At 44.5% G+C, this 18,799-nt stretch overlaps 2 protein-coding genes across 2 annotated transcripts in view; one reads left to right on the forward strand and one right to left on the reverse strand.

Annotated features, from left to right (window-relative positions):
• Window positions 1-322: 322 nt before the first annotated feature.
• Window positions 323-1,417, forward strand: ier2a (immediate early response 2a). The gene has a single exon (XM_070848128.1). The coding sequence runs from the start codon at window positions 401-403 to the stop codon at window positions 965-967; it is 567 nt and encodes a 188-aa protein (XP_070704229.1). The 5' UTR covers window positions 323-400; the 3' UTR covers window positions 968-1,417.
• A 5,530-nt stretch (window positions 1,418-6,947) lies between these two features.
• Window positions 6,948-18,799, reverse strand: part of cacna1aa (calcium channel, voltage-dependent, P/Q type, alpha 1A subunit, a) — a 73,296-nt gene continuing 61,444 nt past the window's right edge. The window contains exons 45-52 of the mRNA XM_070847848.1: window positions 17,901-18,004; window positions 15,843-15,955; window positions 15,604-15,736; window positions 13,950-14,063; window positions 12,372-12,410; window positions 10,066-10,279; window positions 9,542-9,825; window positions 6,948-7,754 (exon numbers count right to left, since the gene is read on the reverse strand). Of these exons, the coding sequence (XP_070703949.1) occupies window positions 6,948-7,754; window positions 9,542-9,825; window positions 10,066-10,279; window positions 12,372-12,410; window positions 13,950-14,063; window positions 15,604-15,736; window positions 15,843-15,955; window positions 17,901-18,004 (1,808 nt within the window). The remainder of the gene's footprint in view (window positions 7,755-9,541; window positions 9,826-10,065; window positions 10,280-12,371; window positions 12,411-13,949; window positions 14,064-15,603; window positions 15,737-15,842; window positions 15,956-17,900; window positions 18,005-18,799) is intronic.

The following is an 18,799-nucleotide window of genomic DNA, read 5'->3' on the forward strand; positions in this document are numbered from 1 at the left end:
GTGTGTGTGTGTGTGTGTGTTGCACATGTGTGCATAATGTGCTTAATCCAGGTGCCTGTGGGTCATTTCTGTGTGTTCTGGTTTCTTATCCTCTCAGCACAGTTATCAACCTTTCTTCTGGTCTTAGTTTGTGTTTGAACAGTTAAATAGTCTTGATGGAAACGGACTGAAATAGCCACAGTAGCCTGGGCCAGCTGTTGCAGGACTGTTTGAGGCCGAGGCCGGTGGGCGGGGCTCTGTCGTATGACGCTGGTGCGTGACGTCAACGAGGTGATAAGTACTTGCCCTGCACGCAGCCTGTATTGTGTCTGTGCGTGAAGCCAGGGGGGGAAAGACTCCGTTTTCACAAACCTTAACCTGTTATTGTTTCTCCTGGACTAGTTTCAAAACACCCTGTGACATGGAGGTCAGCACTGAGGCCAAGAGGATCATGGTCGTGGCTTTGGGGAAGCTGTACGGCTCCCGCACCCAGCGAGGGGGTCTCCGTCTGCACCGGAGCCTCCTGCTGACTCTGGTGATGAAATCCGCCCGGGACATCTACCATGCGGCCCAGACCACGGGAGAATGTGTTCCACCGGGGTGCGAGCAGCAGCAGCAGCAGCAGCACCCCGAGGCTCAGACAACCACGGAGCCACATCTGGAGCCCCAGGGTCCCGCTTCGCTCGCCACAGGGAAACCTCGGACTCGAGAGGAGGTGGTGGGTTCCCCCGCAGCGCTGCGCCTCGACGCACACAAGCGCGCAGAAAACAAGGAGAATCTGTGTCCGCCTGTCCCGGCGCAGCACTCGAGGAAAAGACGGGGCAAAGTGGCCGTGGATCCGGACTTTCTGCCCTGCAAGAAAGCAAAACTTGAGCAGGCGAGCTGCCTTCAGAAACACATTGTAAACCCCGTGCTGATGGACTACGTGAACTGCAGCAGTGGACTGGGAGCCTCCATGCCCCTGCACAGAGCCATCGCAGCGTGTTGAAACCCCACGCAGATTAAAGGCTATAAACTTTACGACACGGCTCGTGGGAGCCTGAGCGCGCGCACAGTGGGCCTGTTCCTGGGACGCTTGGATGAACACCAGGGATGGTGCCTCCCTACAGTCCCAAACATGACTCTGAGCAAGCCGGGGCATGTTACAAGCCCACGTCCGTGCGTGGTAGTGCCGGTGACTTTTGGCCCAGTTACTGGCCTCGGCTCGTTGGACTGACTTCAGGCGGCCAAAGGCGGAAATAAAGGAGCTGAGAGTGTGGAGGGGGCTGTGAGCTGAACAGCTTAGGGAGCGGGCTGTTCCATCTCCTGACTGTGCTGAAGCTTGTGCGCTTATGTCCACGATGCTGACTGATTATGGGAGATGTATTGATGGATTCAAGTGTAAAACATTCAATGACTACAACTACCTCAGTATTTATTAAACACATTTGTACTTGAATTTGGCGTGATGTGTTTTATCAGAGCAGATGTGAGCACTGAAGTAGTAGATGGCTTAGATATGTGGTATCTCAGTCACTGGGAGGAAAATAGTTGTGTTAGTGGGGAAATTTGCTTTTGGTGTGAATGTGCTGTGTGGGTGTGTGTGTGTGTCAGGAAACTGGTTTTTGGGTGTGAAGAAGTTTGCTTCCTTCCCCCCACAGTTTCACACCCTCCCAAGGCTGATTTGCAGGACAAAAGAAGGGACAATTCAGGAGATTGGGCTCCCAAGAGTGAGGGGGAGGCTGGAAAGCCATTGACTGGTCTCACACAAAACAATCGGGGTCCCCTGGTGCTCAAAGTGGTGTTTCACTGAGGCCTGAATACTGTGGTAATGGACACTAGTTCAGGATGGAGAGGTTTGGGTGGAATATTCAGCCATTTGTGGAATTGAAAATTGTACTATAAACAAACTGAGCAAGGTTACAGTCATCCTGCACTGAATCACCAGTGACTGAATTGGGTGTCTTCAAAACTCTATCCAAAATAATAATAATAATAATAGCAGTTATAGTGTCATTTGTATAGCGAATAAGATAGAAGCTTTTATTTATAGACATAGTAAAAGAGGCTGTAAGTTTTGGAATGCAGATGGTGGGGGGGGTAATGAGGGTTCACCAGAGTTGAGGGGGGAGGGGGAGTGATTTAACCCTGGAAAACAGAGGGAGGAATGTGAGGGGAAGTGCCAGTGTGAGCCCCATGAGGCCCCTACTGTGCTGCTTATCCTTCCGGCTGAAACCAGAGCACCCTGTCTGTGTACACAGAGCTGGGAGGGAGGGAGGGAGGGAGGGGGGGGGGTCGGAACTGTCTGGACATGCCTGTAAAAACACACACACACATCAGCCTTCTCACATATGTGTGTACTGCCAACTCAAATGCTTTCCTTGCCCCTTTTCTCCTCCCTGCTGTCTTCTCTCTCACACAAGCTCATTGTGAATGAATGTGCTGACGCATCCACGTCCTCTGCACGACTAAACATAAGATACATTTTCTTGTGGATGTTTTTTTTTTTTTTAAATCCTGCTAAAATTCAAGTTTAACGGAAACAGCAACAGGAGACTGGCAATGTGTTATCAGCTGACCACACTCAGAGCAACTGGTGTGCTTTAGCCAATTAGTTTTAACCTAAAACTGCACTAATGAGAGTGTAGCAATCAACCCACAGACACCTCACCTCTCTCAGTAACCCTGTTTTCAGGCCAAAAGCTCAGAAAAAACCCACCGTACACCACCTGTCCTGCACCAAATGGCACACAGACGTAGTTAAACAATGAGCTGGTGAACATAGTGAAGTATTTATCAGCTGAACAGACACATATGCCTGTCAGGAGCTGGTGAATCAGAGGTAAAGGAGAGTGAATATTGGACTTACATTTGTCAGGTGGACAGAAATGATTCCAAATGAAAGATAATGATGCTGTGCATCTGCTGGTGGAACCAGTCAACTGATGATATGTCAAAGGGGTGTTTACTGCTCAAGTGGCCAAATCAATGCAACTTTTAAGTATTTCAACTCCAGTAGCACTATGGAGAAATCTGCTTTTGTGTGATCTAACATTTCCCGCCTATAGTTTGATGCTAATCCTCTGACTGACAGGTGGGCAAGAAATGCAGCAATGCACAAGCACAAGACAGGAAAGACGAAGACCACACGTTAGGAACATGGATGTGAATAACGCACGTTTGAAAATGATTTCAAAAATTGGCGTCGCAAACGTTTTATCAGGAAGAAAATGCATTCATCACATTCGTTAGATCTCAAGGATTCACACTGAATGTAAACATAAAACTTTTGTTAGTTTACAAGAAATCTCTACAGGGAACCTTTAAAGCCGAAATCATGAGCCACAAACGCGCATCCTCACAGTTAAGAAGACGAAAGCAATAATGTGGACAAGAAAGGAGGCAAAACGGTGTGCATTCTCTCTGGATTTTATTCTTTAGGAAGAGTTCTGTTTGGAATTACAAAATGCACTGGTAGAAACAGCGGTGAGACAGGTTGAGAGTGAGACAGAGTGTGAGAGAGACAGAGTTAGAGAGAGAGAAAAAAGAGGAAGTGAGTGAGAGATCGAAGGTTCCACAGCCAGTTAGAAAGAGTACACCATCAGATTTGGCTAGCTCCTGCACGCCCTGACCCCCACAGAAAGTAGAAGGGAGAATACACCGTCTTCTGAACTGTACTTTCTTTTCTTTGTATATATATTTTTTTTCTATTAAAAACAGTTCTTTTTTGTGGTGTCCTGAACATGGTTGTGTTGTGCCTCAACCCCATGTAACAGAAGAAAACAAATGAGACTGACTCTCACCAAAGTCTCTTTTGTGTTTTTATTCTTTAGACATTTTTTTTTTTGGAATTTTTAAACTTTTTTGTTCTCAAAAATAGAAGGAAAAAAAGAAACGTTGCTTTTTAAAAACATCTATCTATTTATATATCTTTTTTTTTTTTATTCCTCTGTAGTCATTAATCTGCTTTTTCTTTTATGTCCTGAAGATGACTGTTAACCCACGGTGTGGCATGCACATAGCACATGCATTTCTGGAACTAGATATTTTTTCCTTTTTTTTAATCTTTTATACTTTAAAAAACTTTTTTTCTCAGTAGCGGCTTTACATTGCTTTTTGAAGACTTTGTGTGGTTAATCAGCGTGTTAGTGGATTTCACTGCAGCATAGACACAAAGATGGATGGTGAATGTTTGGGGCTTTGCATGTTTCATTCATGGGGTTAACTGACATACACACACACACACACACACTCACACTCACGCACACACAGAGTCGCAGATTGTTACAATGATTTGACTAAAACATCTTAAGATTTCAAAAGGATTTCTGGAGACAAAGAATTGAAAGCAAAGCGAGCACAAAAAAAAACACCAAAACTGATCAGAAGTACATTCGCCCAAGTACACACACACACACACACACACACACACACACACACACACACAGACACATGCACACACCACAACCAGGAGCTACATACCTAGTGTGCTTTCTGATTTTAAGTGTAGTGATGTGAAAAAATACTTGTCTGTGACATTCCACTGAGGTTGGAAAGACACTAATAGGCAGTTTTTTTTCTTTTCTATTTTTTCGGTGCATTCTCTGGTCAACATGTGATAGGCCTCCAGGTAAAACGTAGGTCAAAGAAATGCAGACATAAAATAATAATAATAATAATAATGTTGGGTCTGACAATGGTGTGCGTTAGTGTCAAGTGTTAGTTTGAGGCACACAGAAAGAAATTAAAGATATATAGGAGTGATATACACACAACACAGATGTTTTCCAGGACCGTGACAAGGCCCAGGCATCTTTTCTCCAACCCATCTGAACTGTGCGACTGTTCAATTCAGTCGCCTGTGTTTATATGTGATGAACACAGACGAGGTGGTGTTCAAGTGAGAGAATGAGCTAAACTGTACTCTTGGTGCGCTGATACTGTGTGACAACTCTGAATCAGAGGTGACGGGAGAAGTACAAAAGCTAGAGGGACACTGCTTGTCATACAGCGCCACCGGAAGGTCACAATCGGTGGTGGAACTCTGCTTCAGCATCTGCAGGAGATTGGACTTGTCCGTTTAAATGCAGAAACCTGCAGGGAACTGCTGTGTTTGACGATTTCAAATTTCTCAATCGCCCACTGTTTAAATTCTATATGGTCTCTGAAAAAGAGTGACAAGAAAGGCAGACCCATTTGGGAAAATTTCTGACGCCTGTCCTCCTGCAGACTCATTCTCCCACAATGCAACTGTGGGTTAGAGCTCCACCTCAGGGTTGGAAAAATGATTAGCTGAGCTCAAAACGAAACAAACATACAGAACAGAATATAAGACCAAATATGGAGCATCTGTCTCATTATCAAGATCATCACGATCATTATAAGGTGTTATATCATCTGTTTATCCATTATTCAATAACAAAGAAAACAAAGATGAAGAGTTTCTCTCCTTTCACCACCTTTCTATTAGTCTCTTTCTCTCTGGTGTTTCTGTTTTAACCCCAAACCCTGGAAGACTTTGAGATGTTACTGATTTGTCGGACGTACTGACCAATATGGACATCCCGTCTTTCCACGCTTTACCCTGCTGTCCAGTATGTCACTTTAGGATTATCGCCTTAGTTACAAAAAGTTACTTCCACTAAAAAATATGTGCAATTCCAGCTGTATCTGTGGCAGGCATCTGGCGCGGAACATACAGACAAGCAAGCAAATAGTAATCATTTTGTTCCTTCTAGATACAGATACAATAACTACTCAGTTTCCCAATAGCCTTCTGTCACTTGATTTTAGCATAAATAAAGATAGAGAGGAATGTCATAGTACATAGTAGAGAGAAACAGAAAGGCATTTTTACTAAAAAGAGAGAAACCCTAAAGACCACAACAGAAATGACCAAGTAAAATTTCCCCCCGCATACAGTAGATTCTCATTGTTGCTATTATTATTTTTTGTATCATTCATGCAGGATTCCACAGGGTGTACAACTCCGCAAGTCTAAAAAACGAAGCTGTGTGGGGTGCAACAGAAGATTCAAGCTTCAATGTTTTGAAGAAGTAGAAGAGAAGGAGGAAGGAGAAGCAGGAATAGAAGAAGAAATACTGCAGAAAACAGTTATTGGTTTGTTTGTTTTTTTGTTTCTGAAACCCATCTCCACTTTTTTGTTTTTCTTCCCTCATAGGTCATAGGTTGAGGTTGGTTAAATTGTTTGTTTCTAGGATGAGGGTGTTCTCTGAGGACAGGGGTAAACATCTCGAACACACCCGCCCTGCCCTCTAGATTTTGACCGAGGGACTTATCAGCCCCATGCAACGCTCCCCAACTCTCCCACCCACGTAGCCTTCGCACCTCATATAGGTGGAGGGCTCATTGTCAGTTTTGTTCTTATTTAAAAACACAGATGATAAAACTCATCAATATTCAACTGGTGGCTGGGAGGGTTGGATTTGATTCTTTTTGCAGCTAACTTAACTGAAGTTAGCTTTGAGAAGCAAAAAAACAGTGGTCGCTTTTCTTTTGTCTCTGACTGAAAGTCTTTTGTCGAGTCGCAACTCTTGACATCTTGTAAGTGGCTGTAGCTCATTGCCAGAGGCATAATTTAAGACACACAAAGATTAGTGTCCATCACCCCTCCTGCTTGCAACCTACAGTTTGAGGTTGGTCTTATTTGGCATCAAGAAATGAATGCAACAACAATGCAAGCAGAACATGGAGGTGGTTTGTTACCTCCTCTTATACCACTTGTTTCTCCAGATCCTGCCACAGCATTCTTGTTTCATCCCTTCATCCTGATACCTGTCCCTTCATCTAGCCCACTGTCCCTGGGACATGCCAAGCAGTGGAGGAGAGGAAAAAGTTGAGCAGACGAGAAAGGAAAAATAATGGTTTCCCTTGGCAGTCAGTGCTCTGGCTCAGAGCTTGTTATCTTGATCCTTCGGTCCATCTATCAAATCTTTTTCCTCCTTATGCCCCTCCCCCATCCCCAGAGGCTAGCACCAGTCATCGTCCTCCGTCTCGCTGTAGGGTTCATGCAGCCCCTTGCGGGGACCCCTAGGATGCCCAGCTGGAGGGGGGACCTTGTGAGGCCCAGTATGTGGGGGTCCATGGAGATGTGTGGAAGGTGATGAAGAGCGGTAGCCATTTGGTAGGCGGCGCTGGGCAGCAGGCTGCATCTGGCCCTGTACAGGCCCGGTCAGGGCAGTGGTGGGCGGGGGCGCATGGCGCGCAGTCCTGGGTGAGGTGCGAGTGGGCTGTGGATGAGGGTGTGGGTTGTTTCCTGGGTGTGGCTGGGGTGGAGGGAGGGGATGGGGGTTATGTGGCTGAGGCTGTGGGGGAGGCGGCAGTGGATGGTTGGTCAGGGCATGAGGGTGGGGGTTGCCACCCTGCATGGGGCTCTGCTCATAGGCAGGTGGTTCATGGTGCGGCTCATAGTCCTGGTAGTCCTGGTTGTAGAAGCAGCCATCCCCTTCCATGGAGCCGCCTCCTCCACCTGTGTCTCCCCAGCGAGGTGGGGGATGATGACCCTGGCGGGGTGCACCATGGTGGGCCAGTGGAAGGCCAGCAGGGGGAGGGCCCTGGCCTTGGGGAGGCTCAGGAGAAAAGCGGCGAGGGACTGGGGCCGGGGGTCGGCCCTGTGGCCCCCCAGGTGGTGCGGGCATGGCCTTACGGACCACAGGGGAGTAGGTAACATGGGGCCTGGGTGTTGCGGGAGTCTGAGGCAACTGTCGACGGCCACGACGTGGCGTACTGGTCCCCGAGGTTGAGGGGACAGGACTTCCACTGACCGAACTACTGCCCTACACAAAAAGTGAAATAAAGCAAATAAAAAGAACGAACCACAAATTCAACGACAGAACATGTAGAATAAAGTAGAGGATGGGAAAGAGAGATTACAAAACAAATAAAGAGGGAGAGAATGCAAGGTAGAAAGGCAGAGAGAAGGCAAGAGAGTCCAGATAGAAAAGCAAGAAAAGACAACAACAACCACAGCAACAGTAAGAATAAAAGCACCAGTCATAATGTAGTGGAGGAGAGACAGGCAGATATGAAAGGCATCAAAAAGTAACAGAGCAGTGGATGTGGAGATAAAAGAAGAGATAAAAGAAGAGATTCCAAACAGCACCATACATAGAGAAGCAACATGTCACGCAGAGGAAAGAAAACAAAAGACGACAGGAGAAAAGAAGAGTAAAGGGTTGATTTCTGGAGCAACAAATGTGGTACAGGGTAACCAAACATACATAAATTGGTTTTAAATCATTGCGAGTGAGCTGTGTGATATGTATGCAACATGTTGAGTTCTAAAAAGTATTTTTCTTTACAACATAAATTCACATGGTAAAAGAAAGTCTTCCTCTGCAAAGACTTTTCAAGTTGTCGTTGAAGTCTAAAATGTTGTAGGTTATGTGTTTGGAAAAAGATGCCATAAAGGAAAAGGTAGTGGGGGGGAACGTGAGAGAGCACTGGCAGTCTAAAAACATTTAGGGCAGGGCAGATCGGGACGGCAGTCAGGTACTCAAATATACATTTTTATGCATATTTGTGTGGTTGTTGGAACAGTGGTTTGATAACATTGACTTCATTTGACAAGCATTTACTTGTAGTCACACGATTATACCCACAATAATGAATATGTTGGTGTGCATGCAGTCAAACATTTCTGAATATAGGAATGTGCATAAAGGGTCCATACAACCTTTGCCATTTTCAACACAACTGTGTGTAGCTAAGGACTACAACTACATCTAGGCCTCTAATTTGAGGATTGTGTCAAACAGAGTGCTATAATAACTCTTGATGTTTCTTTGTCACTCTATCATCCATATCAAATAGTAATATACTTTGTGGTCAACAGTGGCGTGACATTATCGCCAGAAAAGACAACTAAGGTATTACAGGGTTCACAAAAAGTTAGGGATATTCGACTTTCAGGTGAAATTTATGTAAAATGTAAAAAGTGAATGCTACAGTGATATTATATCATGAAAGTAGGACATTTAAGTATCAGCATGCAATGGTAGTTTCTTCATCTTAAACAATTTATTGAAAGAAAATCTAACAACAGTGGAGGGTAAACGAGGGTAAACGTAAAATTGGGATGTGGCCAAAGGACGTCCACTCCTCTCCTTTCTGTGACTCTTCCAGTCTCTGTATCTCTGTTGCAACCTGCTGATGGCACTCTGTGACCCTCTAAGCTCAGTGAACACCTCCGTCTGAGGACTTCCTGTTTGAAGCCTCCAGTGTTGAGGTGCTGCTGATCAATAGTTAGGTGTCATCTTGGTCTCATGATGTCAGAATGTGAACAGCAGGATGAGGAGGACTGTTAAAATACCAATTCTAACTGAAGCAGGAAATGTATTGGTGGTGGTTCATCTTGAAATTTCACCTGAAAGCCAAATATCCCTAACTTTTTGTGAGTAGTGTATTTGGTGATTGCACCAGTTAACCACCATCAAATTCGAGGCCGTCCTGTTATATTTTTCATCCTTCTGAAAATGTGTTCACACCACTGCACTTTTGTACAACATAAGGCGGTGTTGCTTCAAACTAGACACCGCATGCACACAAGTACCCAAAAGCCCACCTGTCTTTGTGTCATGCAATCGCGACCCTCGCTGGGCGATCGTGACCAGCGCCGGTCCCTCTCTCTCTCCCTCTCCCGGTCGTGCTCTCGGTCGCGGGAGTGCCTGTGTCCGTACTCGCCCCCTCGCTCTGTCACGTATCGCTCCTTGTCCACAGAGCCGTGGTGGTGGTGGTGATGGTGGTGGTGCTTGCGGTCTTTGGACCGGCCGCGATCTCTGTCACGGTCCTTGTCTTTGGACGTGAGGTCGCCCGACTGTGTGGTCGTGCTCAGGTCTGTGCCCAGGCCTGATGGTGGAGTTCATTGGAGTTATCGTTGGGGTCATATGTGTGACAAAAACACTTAAGATTGACATCACAAGTAAGCAACGCTTAAAAGTAAAGGGTACACAAAGCTTTCAATACATAGCAGAGTTCAATACATTTAATTTAACGGTAAGACTGTGTTCCTGCTTTTTATGATGTAATCTCTACACTGTGCATCTCTTGTGTGTGTGTGTGTGTGTGTGTGTGTGTGGTCTTTCCCACCTGTGTCAGCCTCCGTGTAGCGACAGAGGGACCTCTCAGACGCCCGATGACTCCGGTCTTTTCGCCGGTGTCCATGTCTGGAAGTTCTTCCCTCCTCAGGCACACGCTCCATGTTGTAGTCGTCTGCTCCTCCTTTGTCTCGGTGGCCACGCCCAGACCTGCTGTGGCCCAGCGAAGACGCCGAGCGTTTCATGGGACTGCTGTCATTGATGGTCTGAGAGAGAAAGAGACAGACCACCGAGAGGAGAGAGAGAGAGAGATGCAGTGGTTTCCTTTGATTGTCGAGTTGGTGTTTTCTGTGGCTAAGAGACTGTGTATGTGTGTATGCAGTATGTATATGCATGTGTGTGTGAATGGGGTCTGTCTCTTGGTGTCTATAAAAGCCAAACTGCCTTTCCTCCCACATCTCATCCTGAATCCCACATTTGTAAATAATGTCCCCATCACGCTACTAAAATATTGACACTGCACACATTTTATAAGACAGGGGTCAGCAAAAAAACAGCTAACGGGCCAAACTAGGGCCTCCATCACAATTATTTGTCCACTACAAAAAAACACATCACAAGTTTTCATCATTTTCTCTTGATAGATGTAACATATAAATCGTGTATAAATATAAATCAAATGATCATCATTACACGTATATTATTCAAAATCATCCCTCATTGTACACCAAGCTAGTTTACAGCTTCTGGTACCGAAATAAATTCTAATAAAGTTAAATACCAGATAAGTGACAGATGGCTAATAAAAGCCACTTTTAAAATAAAACTATATCTCACCTCTTTGACTGATACACATTTAATTAAACACTATTATTTAGCAGAATCATTGGCAAGATTATAGTCTTGATTTTACTCACAGCAACAGTTTTAACACTTAGGAGACAGAGACTACTGGTACTGGCAACCAAGGGTAAGACGGAAATATTTCTTCGTCCATTCAGCGTAGGTCTGAGCTTAGCTACTGCTACTGTGTTATCAATTATTAATTTCATTAACACTATTAATGTTTGCTCAGAAATGACACCAGTATTGACGTGTCTCCTTTGCACCCATGCTAGTCTCCCAATGGGCAGTGTTCAGAAAAACGGTTTCAGGGCTGAACTACAGTAATTGCCGACCCCTGATACAGAAGAATAAAAAAAAAGCATTTTAAAAAAAGGGTTAAAAAGAAATAAAATAAAAGAGATGATGGCAAACGGCCATGCCTTCCATGCGTCTGTAACTTGCTTCGTAAAAGAAAAAAGGGGGGATAGAAAGGTCAGTACTACTTGCAACAGTCCTCCATCCTCACCACCCATAATAAACCCCTGAACATGGCACATTCCAGGCTGCACAAAGCTCCTCTATATTTCTGCTCGGTTTCAGCGTGCTTTCCCTCCAGCCATGCAGGTACATAGGGGTTGTCCTGAGTCCTCTACCCATATGAGAACTTCCTTTGGCAGTGCTGAGGCCTCTGAGGTGGGACAGCAGGACAGAGCCTATGGTGCCACAATTTGCTGACCTGGACATGTGAACCATATCAGGCTACTTCAGTGCTAGATCCTGTTGGCAGCTGAGCTGGCCAGTTTTCCAGTTATTGTGTATTACACAAATGAACTAAGAGATGGCAGACTGGCAGATGTATAAAAAAAAAAAACATCAGATTATTTGGAGTAGCACTGAGAATCCCAACAACATATCTATTCACACCCACATATAGCCGAATATTTCCTCTCTCTGTCTCACACACAGTCACATAAACACGCACGCACACGCACACACACACACACACACACACACACACACACACACACAGAAACACACACACACACACACACGTATTTCAACAAATTTCTTGCATGCGGGTGTGAATGGAGACTCGAACACTGATGGGGAAAACGTTGACAACATCACTATAGATGAGCACACAGGCATGAGGACGTAGCAACAAAGCACTAGCACCAGCAGCAGCTGAGAAAGAGAGAGACTGAGACACGGAGGCCACAAGACATTGTGGTATGACTGCTGATAATGACAGGGGACATGCAAAGTTCGGCCCAATTCCAAACCCACTGAGTTAGGTGCATGAGAGAAGTAGTTATGGATGCTGGGATCAGTTTGGAGGCTGGGCTGGCATCAGATTTGGTCATGCCGAAAAAGATTGTCCTATTACCTACTAAATTTTAAAGAAACCTCAGCCATGTTAAAGACACAACATGGACACAAATGAGGGAAAAACACATTTTAAGAGTGTGTGTGAGAGAAAGGGAAAGAAAAAGGAGAAGGAGAGAGACGAGACAGGGAAGACAGGGTACATACACTGAGGTTACTGCCACGTTGTCTCCCTTTCCTCCGCTGCTGTATAAGCACAGAGAAGACACACACACGCACACACACACGCACACACACACACACACACAGAGCCACAAATACACAAAGGTGTGGTAACACGTGGGGCACACACACAGTACAGAAGGGAGAGGGGGAGAAGTAAGGGAGACGGATGGATTGATACACAATGAAAGAGAAAAGGGGTACAAGTGTTTAAAACCAAAGAGTGTTAGGTGGAGGTTCAACCCAAAAACAGAAGGGATGCCACAGTGGAGAGAAGAAAGAGAGACAGGAAGACAAGGAGGGACAGAGAAAGAGAGTCTGATTAGACAACGAAGCAGCAGTGAAGGTGGAAGAGAAACACTTACCACAGACACTTGGGGTGGTTGGTGCCGAAACAGGGTTATATAGACAAGGTCACCATGACAATGCTCAATCAGCGGCACCACAGTCACAACAGCAATGACGAAAATCGACAAAATACACTTACAAATGGATGTGCGTAATCACAACCACAGACACATACTCACACAAACACACACGATTACAACTGACTAAAACAGCAGACAACAGAGTGACAGAAACATAGTGAGTTTCAGGGCACAGAGAACAGTGAGAGCACAGAAAAACTGTAGAGCGCACACACACATATGCACAGCGCACACACGCACACACACACACACACGCAAAACCACACACACACACAAAACCACACACACACACAAAACCACACACACACACACACACACAAACACATCTGTAACACGCACACACCCGCAAATCTGTAACACTCAATGTCATGCTGGTTCCAGTCCTGGTTGAAAAAAAAAAAGCCCCCAGAATTCAAAGAGTTCAGCACAGGTTACCTTTGATAGGAAGGAAGATACAATTTAGAATGAAAACAACAACAAAAGCTAAATAAATCAGGATCTTGACAAAAGAAGAGGAAATAATATGGGGCAGAGTACTGTGTTAACTGTTCATGTATGTATGTGTGTTTGTCTGCGTGTGTGCGTGCACATCTGTATTTATAAATATGTCACATGTATATGACAACCAGAGCACTCACCGGGACATGAAACAATATAAAATGAATGAGTGTGGTAGATGGAAAGGGGACAACCACGATTAAAAACCTCCATGCAGGTGGCAGGATGAGAGGAAGAGAAGAAGACACCACGAGAAGAAGAGAAAATGAACAGAAGGTCTGACTTTGCCTTGCTATGGTCCTTTTGAATTCAAGTTTGGGGGTCAACATTTCAGCGAAACATTCCCATGTTTTCGCCAGAAATATTGTCACGATTGCATATCTTATTTAATGGTAGTCACATAACTGATAAAGAACTGACTGATATAATATAAATAACCTTTGGCCATTAACATACCAGTGGTAGTGTGCATCTGTGACTGTAAGAAGCATTCTCCAACATTGATTCGAGTAACCAGAGCAATAAATCCTTAAGCAACAAGTCAGACCTTTGTGTCTATGATGTTTTCAAACAAAAAGAAATGAGGAACAGGAGAAATGTGGGAAATAGAGAGTGGAAAGGTGAGAATGCTGCTCACTTGGTTGTCGCCTGGTAGGCGGGGCATGGAAGCGGCCCTGCCATGGCCTTCCATTGGTGGAAAGTGCTCAGTATCCGAGTAACCATCCTGCCCCATCTCTCTCATCTCTACCGTCTGCAAACAGAGCAGGAGAGCAGGAGATGGTGTGACGGCTGCCATGAAAACTGATTTGGGGATAGTTGGGGAAAGTTTGTCATCCAAAGAAAGCAGAGAACTGATGGTCTCAGAGAGGATAAAATAATTAGTGGGAGAGTGAGTGTGTGTGTGTGCCTGTGAAGAGGGACTTTCCTATTTGTCTTTATTGTTTTAAAATGTGTCTTTTTTTTTCCATCGTGAGTATACTCCAAATAAAATCACATTTTGTTTTGTGTTTGCAAAGGCTGCTGCCAAGAATGGAGCTGCAAGCGAATGCAGAGATTCTTAGTTCGATGGCATCTATGCCAGATGGAGAAGCTTATGGGTCACAGCAGGAATGAATTTGAGGGGACACCCATATGCAGCCCAAAGGACATGTGAAAAACACAGCGGATCGGATGATGGCTGGGTGCAGGTGCTGATAAGTTGTGCAAAAATTATGACATCGGTCGACTAATGCGCGTACACTGCGGCTATCAAATCTAAAGCCAGCATGGCGTTTTGGTTACAACCATGCAAACATGCCAAGTATTAACTGAGATGGATTGTCAGATATTTCAATAAGTGCCTTTATATTAATTCTTTAAAAAGACTAGATAAAATATTAAATATAAACAACAATAAACTCTAAACCACTCGCAGCATGTGCTTGCTGCTTTCCTGTAAAGGCATTTGTTGTCTAACGTCACCTGTTGTTAGCTAACTGTAGGTTATATTTCAGACTAGTTTGAATGAAGCCGACAGCCACTCTCTCTTCTGTCCAACTACTGACTTTAAACTTCCCCATACCTCTGTTGATTGACATGGAGAAGTATGTCACAGAGACCCATCAGGCCTGCCAGGAGGTCTACAAGTAGAGAGGTTTAACAGTGTGACAACAGAAACGTGAACCACTCTGTTAGGTGGAGGCAAGATAGACTCTGAATGAAATTTGGAAATACAAAAAAAATCAGTAAGATATAATAATTGTCCCAAGAGACAGCTTTGAGAGATGGAACTAGTCAGAGAAAGGTTAAGAATTGAGCTAAGGGAGATCTCAGGAAATGAAAATGACCCACTGATTAGAAATGATGAGGCAACAAGGCAGTAACAATGGGACAGTAAGAGCTCTGAGAGAGAGAGAGAGCTTTAGACCAAGGTGGCTTCAGATTATACAGTACATACAGTGTCTAAGAAGAATGTTGTTTCTTTTCACAACTACTGACTAGGCTACCCTCATCAATAAGCATGAATGATATCGATAATCCTGACTGGACTGGAACAAAGTCAATGCCCTGATTAACAATAGGTTGATATCTACTTTGTATTTCTAACTGCATTAATATAAGTTTTATAAGTGTTTTCAATGGTTCTTTGGGAGTTCATTTGGTAGGAATGACATGAAAGTAAAAGCAAATGTTGAATGGATCAAGTGTTTGAATAACTGTTCACACAACAAAGAAGTATTTTATTTGTAGAGTGTGTGTGTGTGTGCTGTTAGGTGTGTGGTCCTGGGTGTGTGTGTATATGAGCTTTCTACCTGAGAGTTGGTCATGCTTCCCAGGCCATCCTCAGGGTGTCCCTCGGGGCTCCAGCTGCCAACCTTCTGGGACATCTCCTGAGCACGAGGCGTCACCCACGAATGGCTCTCCGGGACCCCTCCCTCTACCGGCCTATGACATACGCGTACACATGGTCACAGGCGCTTCTTCTTTGACTGGTCAACTTTCAACAAACCAACTCCTGTTGAGTAAAATATGCAAATAACACCCAACTCACAGGCTGCTGACAGTCTCTGTTGTCTCAGGTGGAGGGAGGGCGTTAAGTCCTGGACCCCCATCCTGGGTGGGGGAAGGCGGCTCCACACGCTGAAACAGTAATGGCGTTCGATTCTGTGTGAGATATACAACATGGCCGTCGCCAGCTATCAGGCAGACTGACAGGGAAATGGAAGGAAAACGGGCAAAGCAGGAACAGAGGGGGCTGCTGGCTGAAGCACGGCAAATGGAAGAAGAATAGATGGGGGTGGGGGGGGGGGTCTTGAGCAACAGATGCCCAGCAGCTAGCAGGAAGAAGAGATGGGTGAACTCAGAGTGCATTCTGGGACCTGGCAACCCTCTAACCATTAGAGAGCTCTGTAAGGTCCCGTAAGGAGGTGAGTTTCACCCACTCGGTCTGGAGCTCAAGGTAGGATTTAAGGGAATGATCAGTAACCATTCTGGGTTTCATCTGATGAGGAGTTGTCATCTGATGACGGATCTAAATGCAGGAAATGCATTTTCAAAAAAACTAGAGGAAAACATATCATGCTTCCACAGCGGTGGAAGTAGCGTTGCTGAAGAGGGAGCAATAAAAGAGGGGCCTCATTCAACGGGGGGATGCAAGACATCATGGCAGATAAACACTGCAGCAATCCTGTGGAGGGGAACATATAGCAGGTGAAATGTATGATGGGATAAATGCAAAATTTACTGTCATTCATTTATTATTCATCTACTTAAGAAGTTTTAGCAGTGATAGCTAACAACTACCATTCATATTTTCAAACTAGTCACTGGACTTTATTTCATGTGAAATCTTTGAGCTTTGTGACTTAAAAGCCAAAACATGGCAAACCTACCGTCTATGTGTGCAAGCACTAAATACAGCATAAAGCCCAACATGTAAACCACATTTGGAACTTATACATTGTTGTGTACTGTGTTTGCACCAATGACATTTTTGGATGATGACACACTGCTGCCCCAGTCGAGACAGGCAGCAGCCTACAATGCAGCAGGCGGACTGTGGAGATGAGGATATGATATACAGTGTGTGTTGAAGGAAAGAAGTAGAGTAAGAAAAACAATGGGCTGGGTGACAGGAGTATTGTGTGTGGCCTGTGAAGGACTCTGAGGGAGGGAAAAGGTTCATGAAAAAGCAAGAGGTGGGTGAAGGAGGTTTTGCTGATGTTTGACATGTTTGATACAATGAAAAATCTGGTTGAATCAGGTCCTCAGAAGCATGCAGTTCATGTGTCCAAGCTGGCTGCATAAACGTGTTAAAGATCAGTAAATTTCAGTTCTGATGAGATTTCTTATTATCTCACTCACTAAGATGAAATACAGCAAAATTCATGTAGTGGGTGGTCAGCTCTGTCACTGAAAGCGTTCTCTCCTTTAACAAGGGACAGCGTGCTAACTGGAGATTACAGTGCAGCATTATCATAATGCAAATGCAACAGTCCAAGGTTACAAGCATGGGTGATGGGGAGTGAGAAGGTAGAGTGTCTTCACAAGCAATCGACATAGGAAAGAATCAAGCTCGGCAAAAGGAGCCATTAGGAGGGCTCCCGTGATGTTGAGGCACAGGCATCTTAGGGGTTGTGACAACAATTGGTCCTGTTAAAACCAAACCCTGCAGTCTCAGGCCTATAGACGGCTAAATAACTGCAACACATTGGTATGCATCATCTGCTAAATTAGCATTTTAAATTTTGTGAAAATAATTTTTCTCCTCTTGAATCATGTTTGCATTTTGTCCTGCATAATGCCAATGCTACAATTACTGTAAAAGCAAAAAGTTACAAACATAGCCCAGCAGGTGGCAGCACAGTTTCTACTGTTAGAGAGGAAGCATTATATATAGGCGATGGGAGACTGTATTTGATTGTTAAGTCAATGTGTTCACCCTGTATGCCCCTTTTAGGTGACTAACGGACTCTTCCCTGGACAGAGGTTGTCACAACCCAGGCTTATAAGAATGGGACTCCGGCCCTGCAGTCAGTGCGTCAGTCTGCCTTTAACATTAAAAGGATCAAATGCTGGTAGTGTGTTTTCCTCCTCAGGACAGCAGTACCTGCTCGTCTCGAAGAGCCTGCGAGCGCTTGATCTTGCTCTGCCGGTAGTACTCCATGATCATCATGGCAGCGTAGATTTTCCCCACCGTCAGGTCTGTTGCTGCTGAGAGAATGACAAGTTACCCTGGAAGATTAGACCTTTTGGAATGGACCCTGAGCGCGAGGAATGGCAGAAAGGGGTGAAGCATGCACACACACAGAGAAACACACTTGGACTTTCACATACACATGAACACTGAGCAAATAGTCTTTTCACAGACAGATTGATTTTTTTTTTTTTTTTTACTGTATCTCACTTAAGTTTAACTCTATCTAGCATTTATATTTGTTACAGGTAATCAAATCATCTCATTGAGATGTAGATCAAACATCATGTGATTGCAAGAGTCAACACAAAATTTAACCATGGTGTTAAAAAATAAAACAATAATACATGGAATAAAATCTGTGATATCTGGTTGTTAATAAATTAAATAAGAAATTAAATTCATAAATACATTTCCTAGCTATTTTGACAATAAATATTATGCATTTCACAAACTAAAACAACTACTGTATCATGCAACTAGTGCATTAGCACCCGTGCATTTCTTCTCAACACTTATAAAGTACAATATTCTCTATGAGGTGCAGCCAGCCATCTAGTGTACACAGCTGAAGTGAAAAGACGTCTATAGAGAGTTGATCTATAGTGAGGCACCCTCTGATCTCAGGCACAAGGAGAGTGTTGGGGTCTATTCTGGTGAGTGTGGTTTCTGCAGCTGAAAAAAAAGGATATGACGTGTGTGTGTGTGTGTGTGTGGGTGCGTGCGTGCGTGTAGTTGCTTTGTGTCTACCATGCAACCTGTGCTTTGTTGGTTCACATAATTTTGTCTTCATAGATTTGAGTTACGTGGGT

Source organism: Pempheris klunzingeri, chromosome 17 (genome assembly GCF_042242105.1).
Source record: "Pempheris klunzingeri isolate RE-2024b chromosome 17, fPemKlu1.hap1, whole genome shotgun sequence".
In the NCBI taxonomy this organism is placed as follows: domain Eukaryota; kingdom Metazoa; phylum Chordata; class Actinopteri; order Acropomatiformes; family Pempheridae; genus Pempheris; species Pempheris klunzingeri.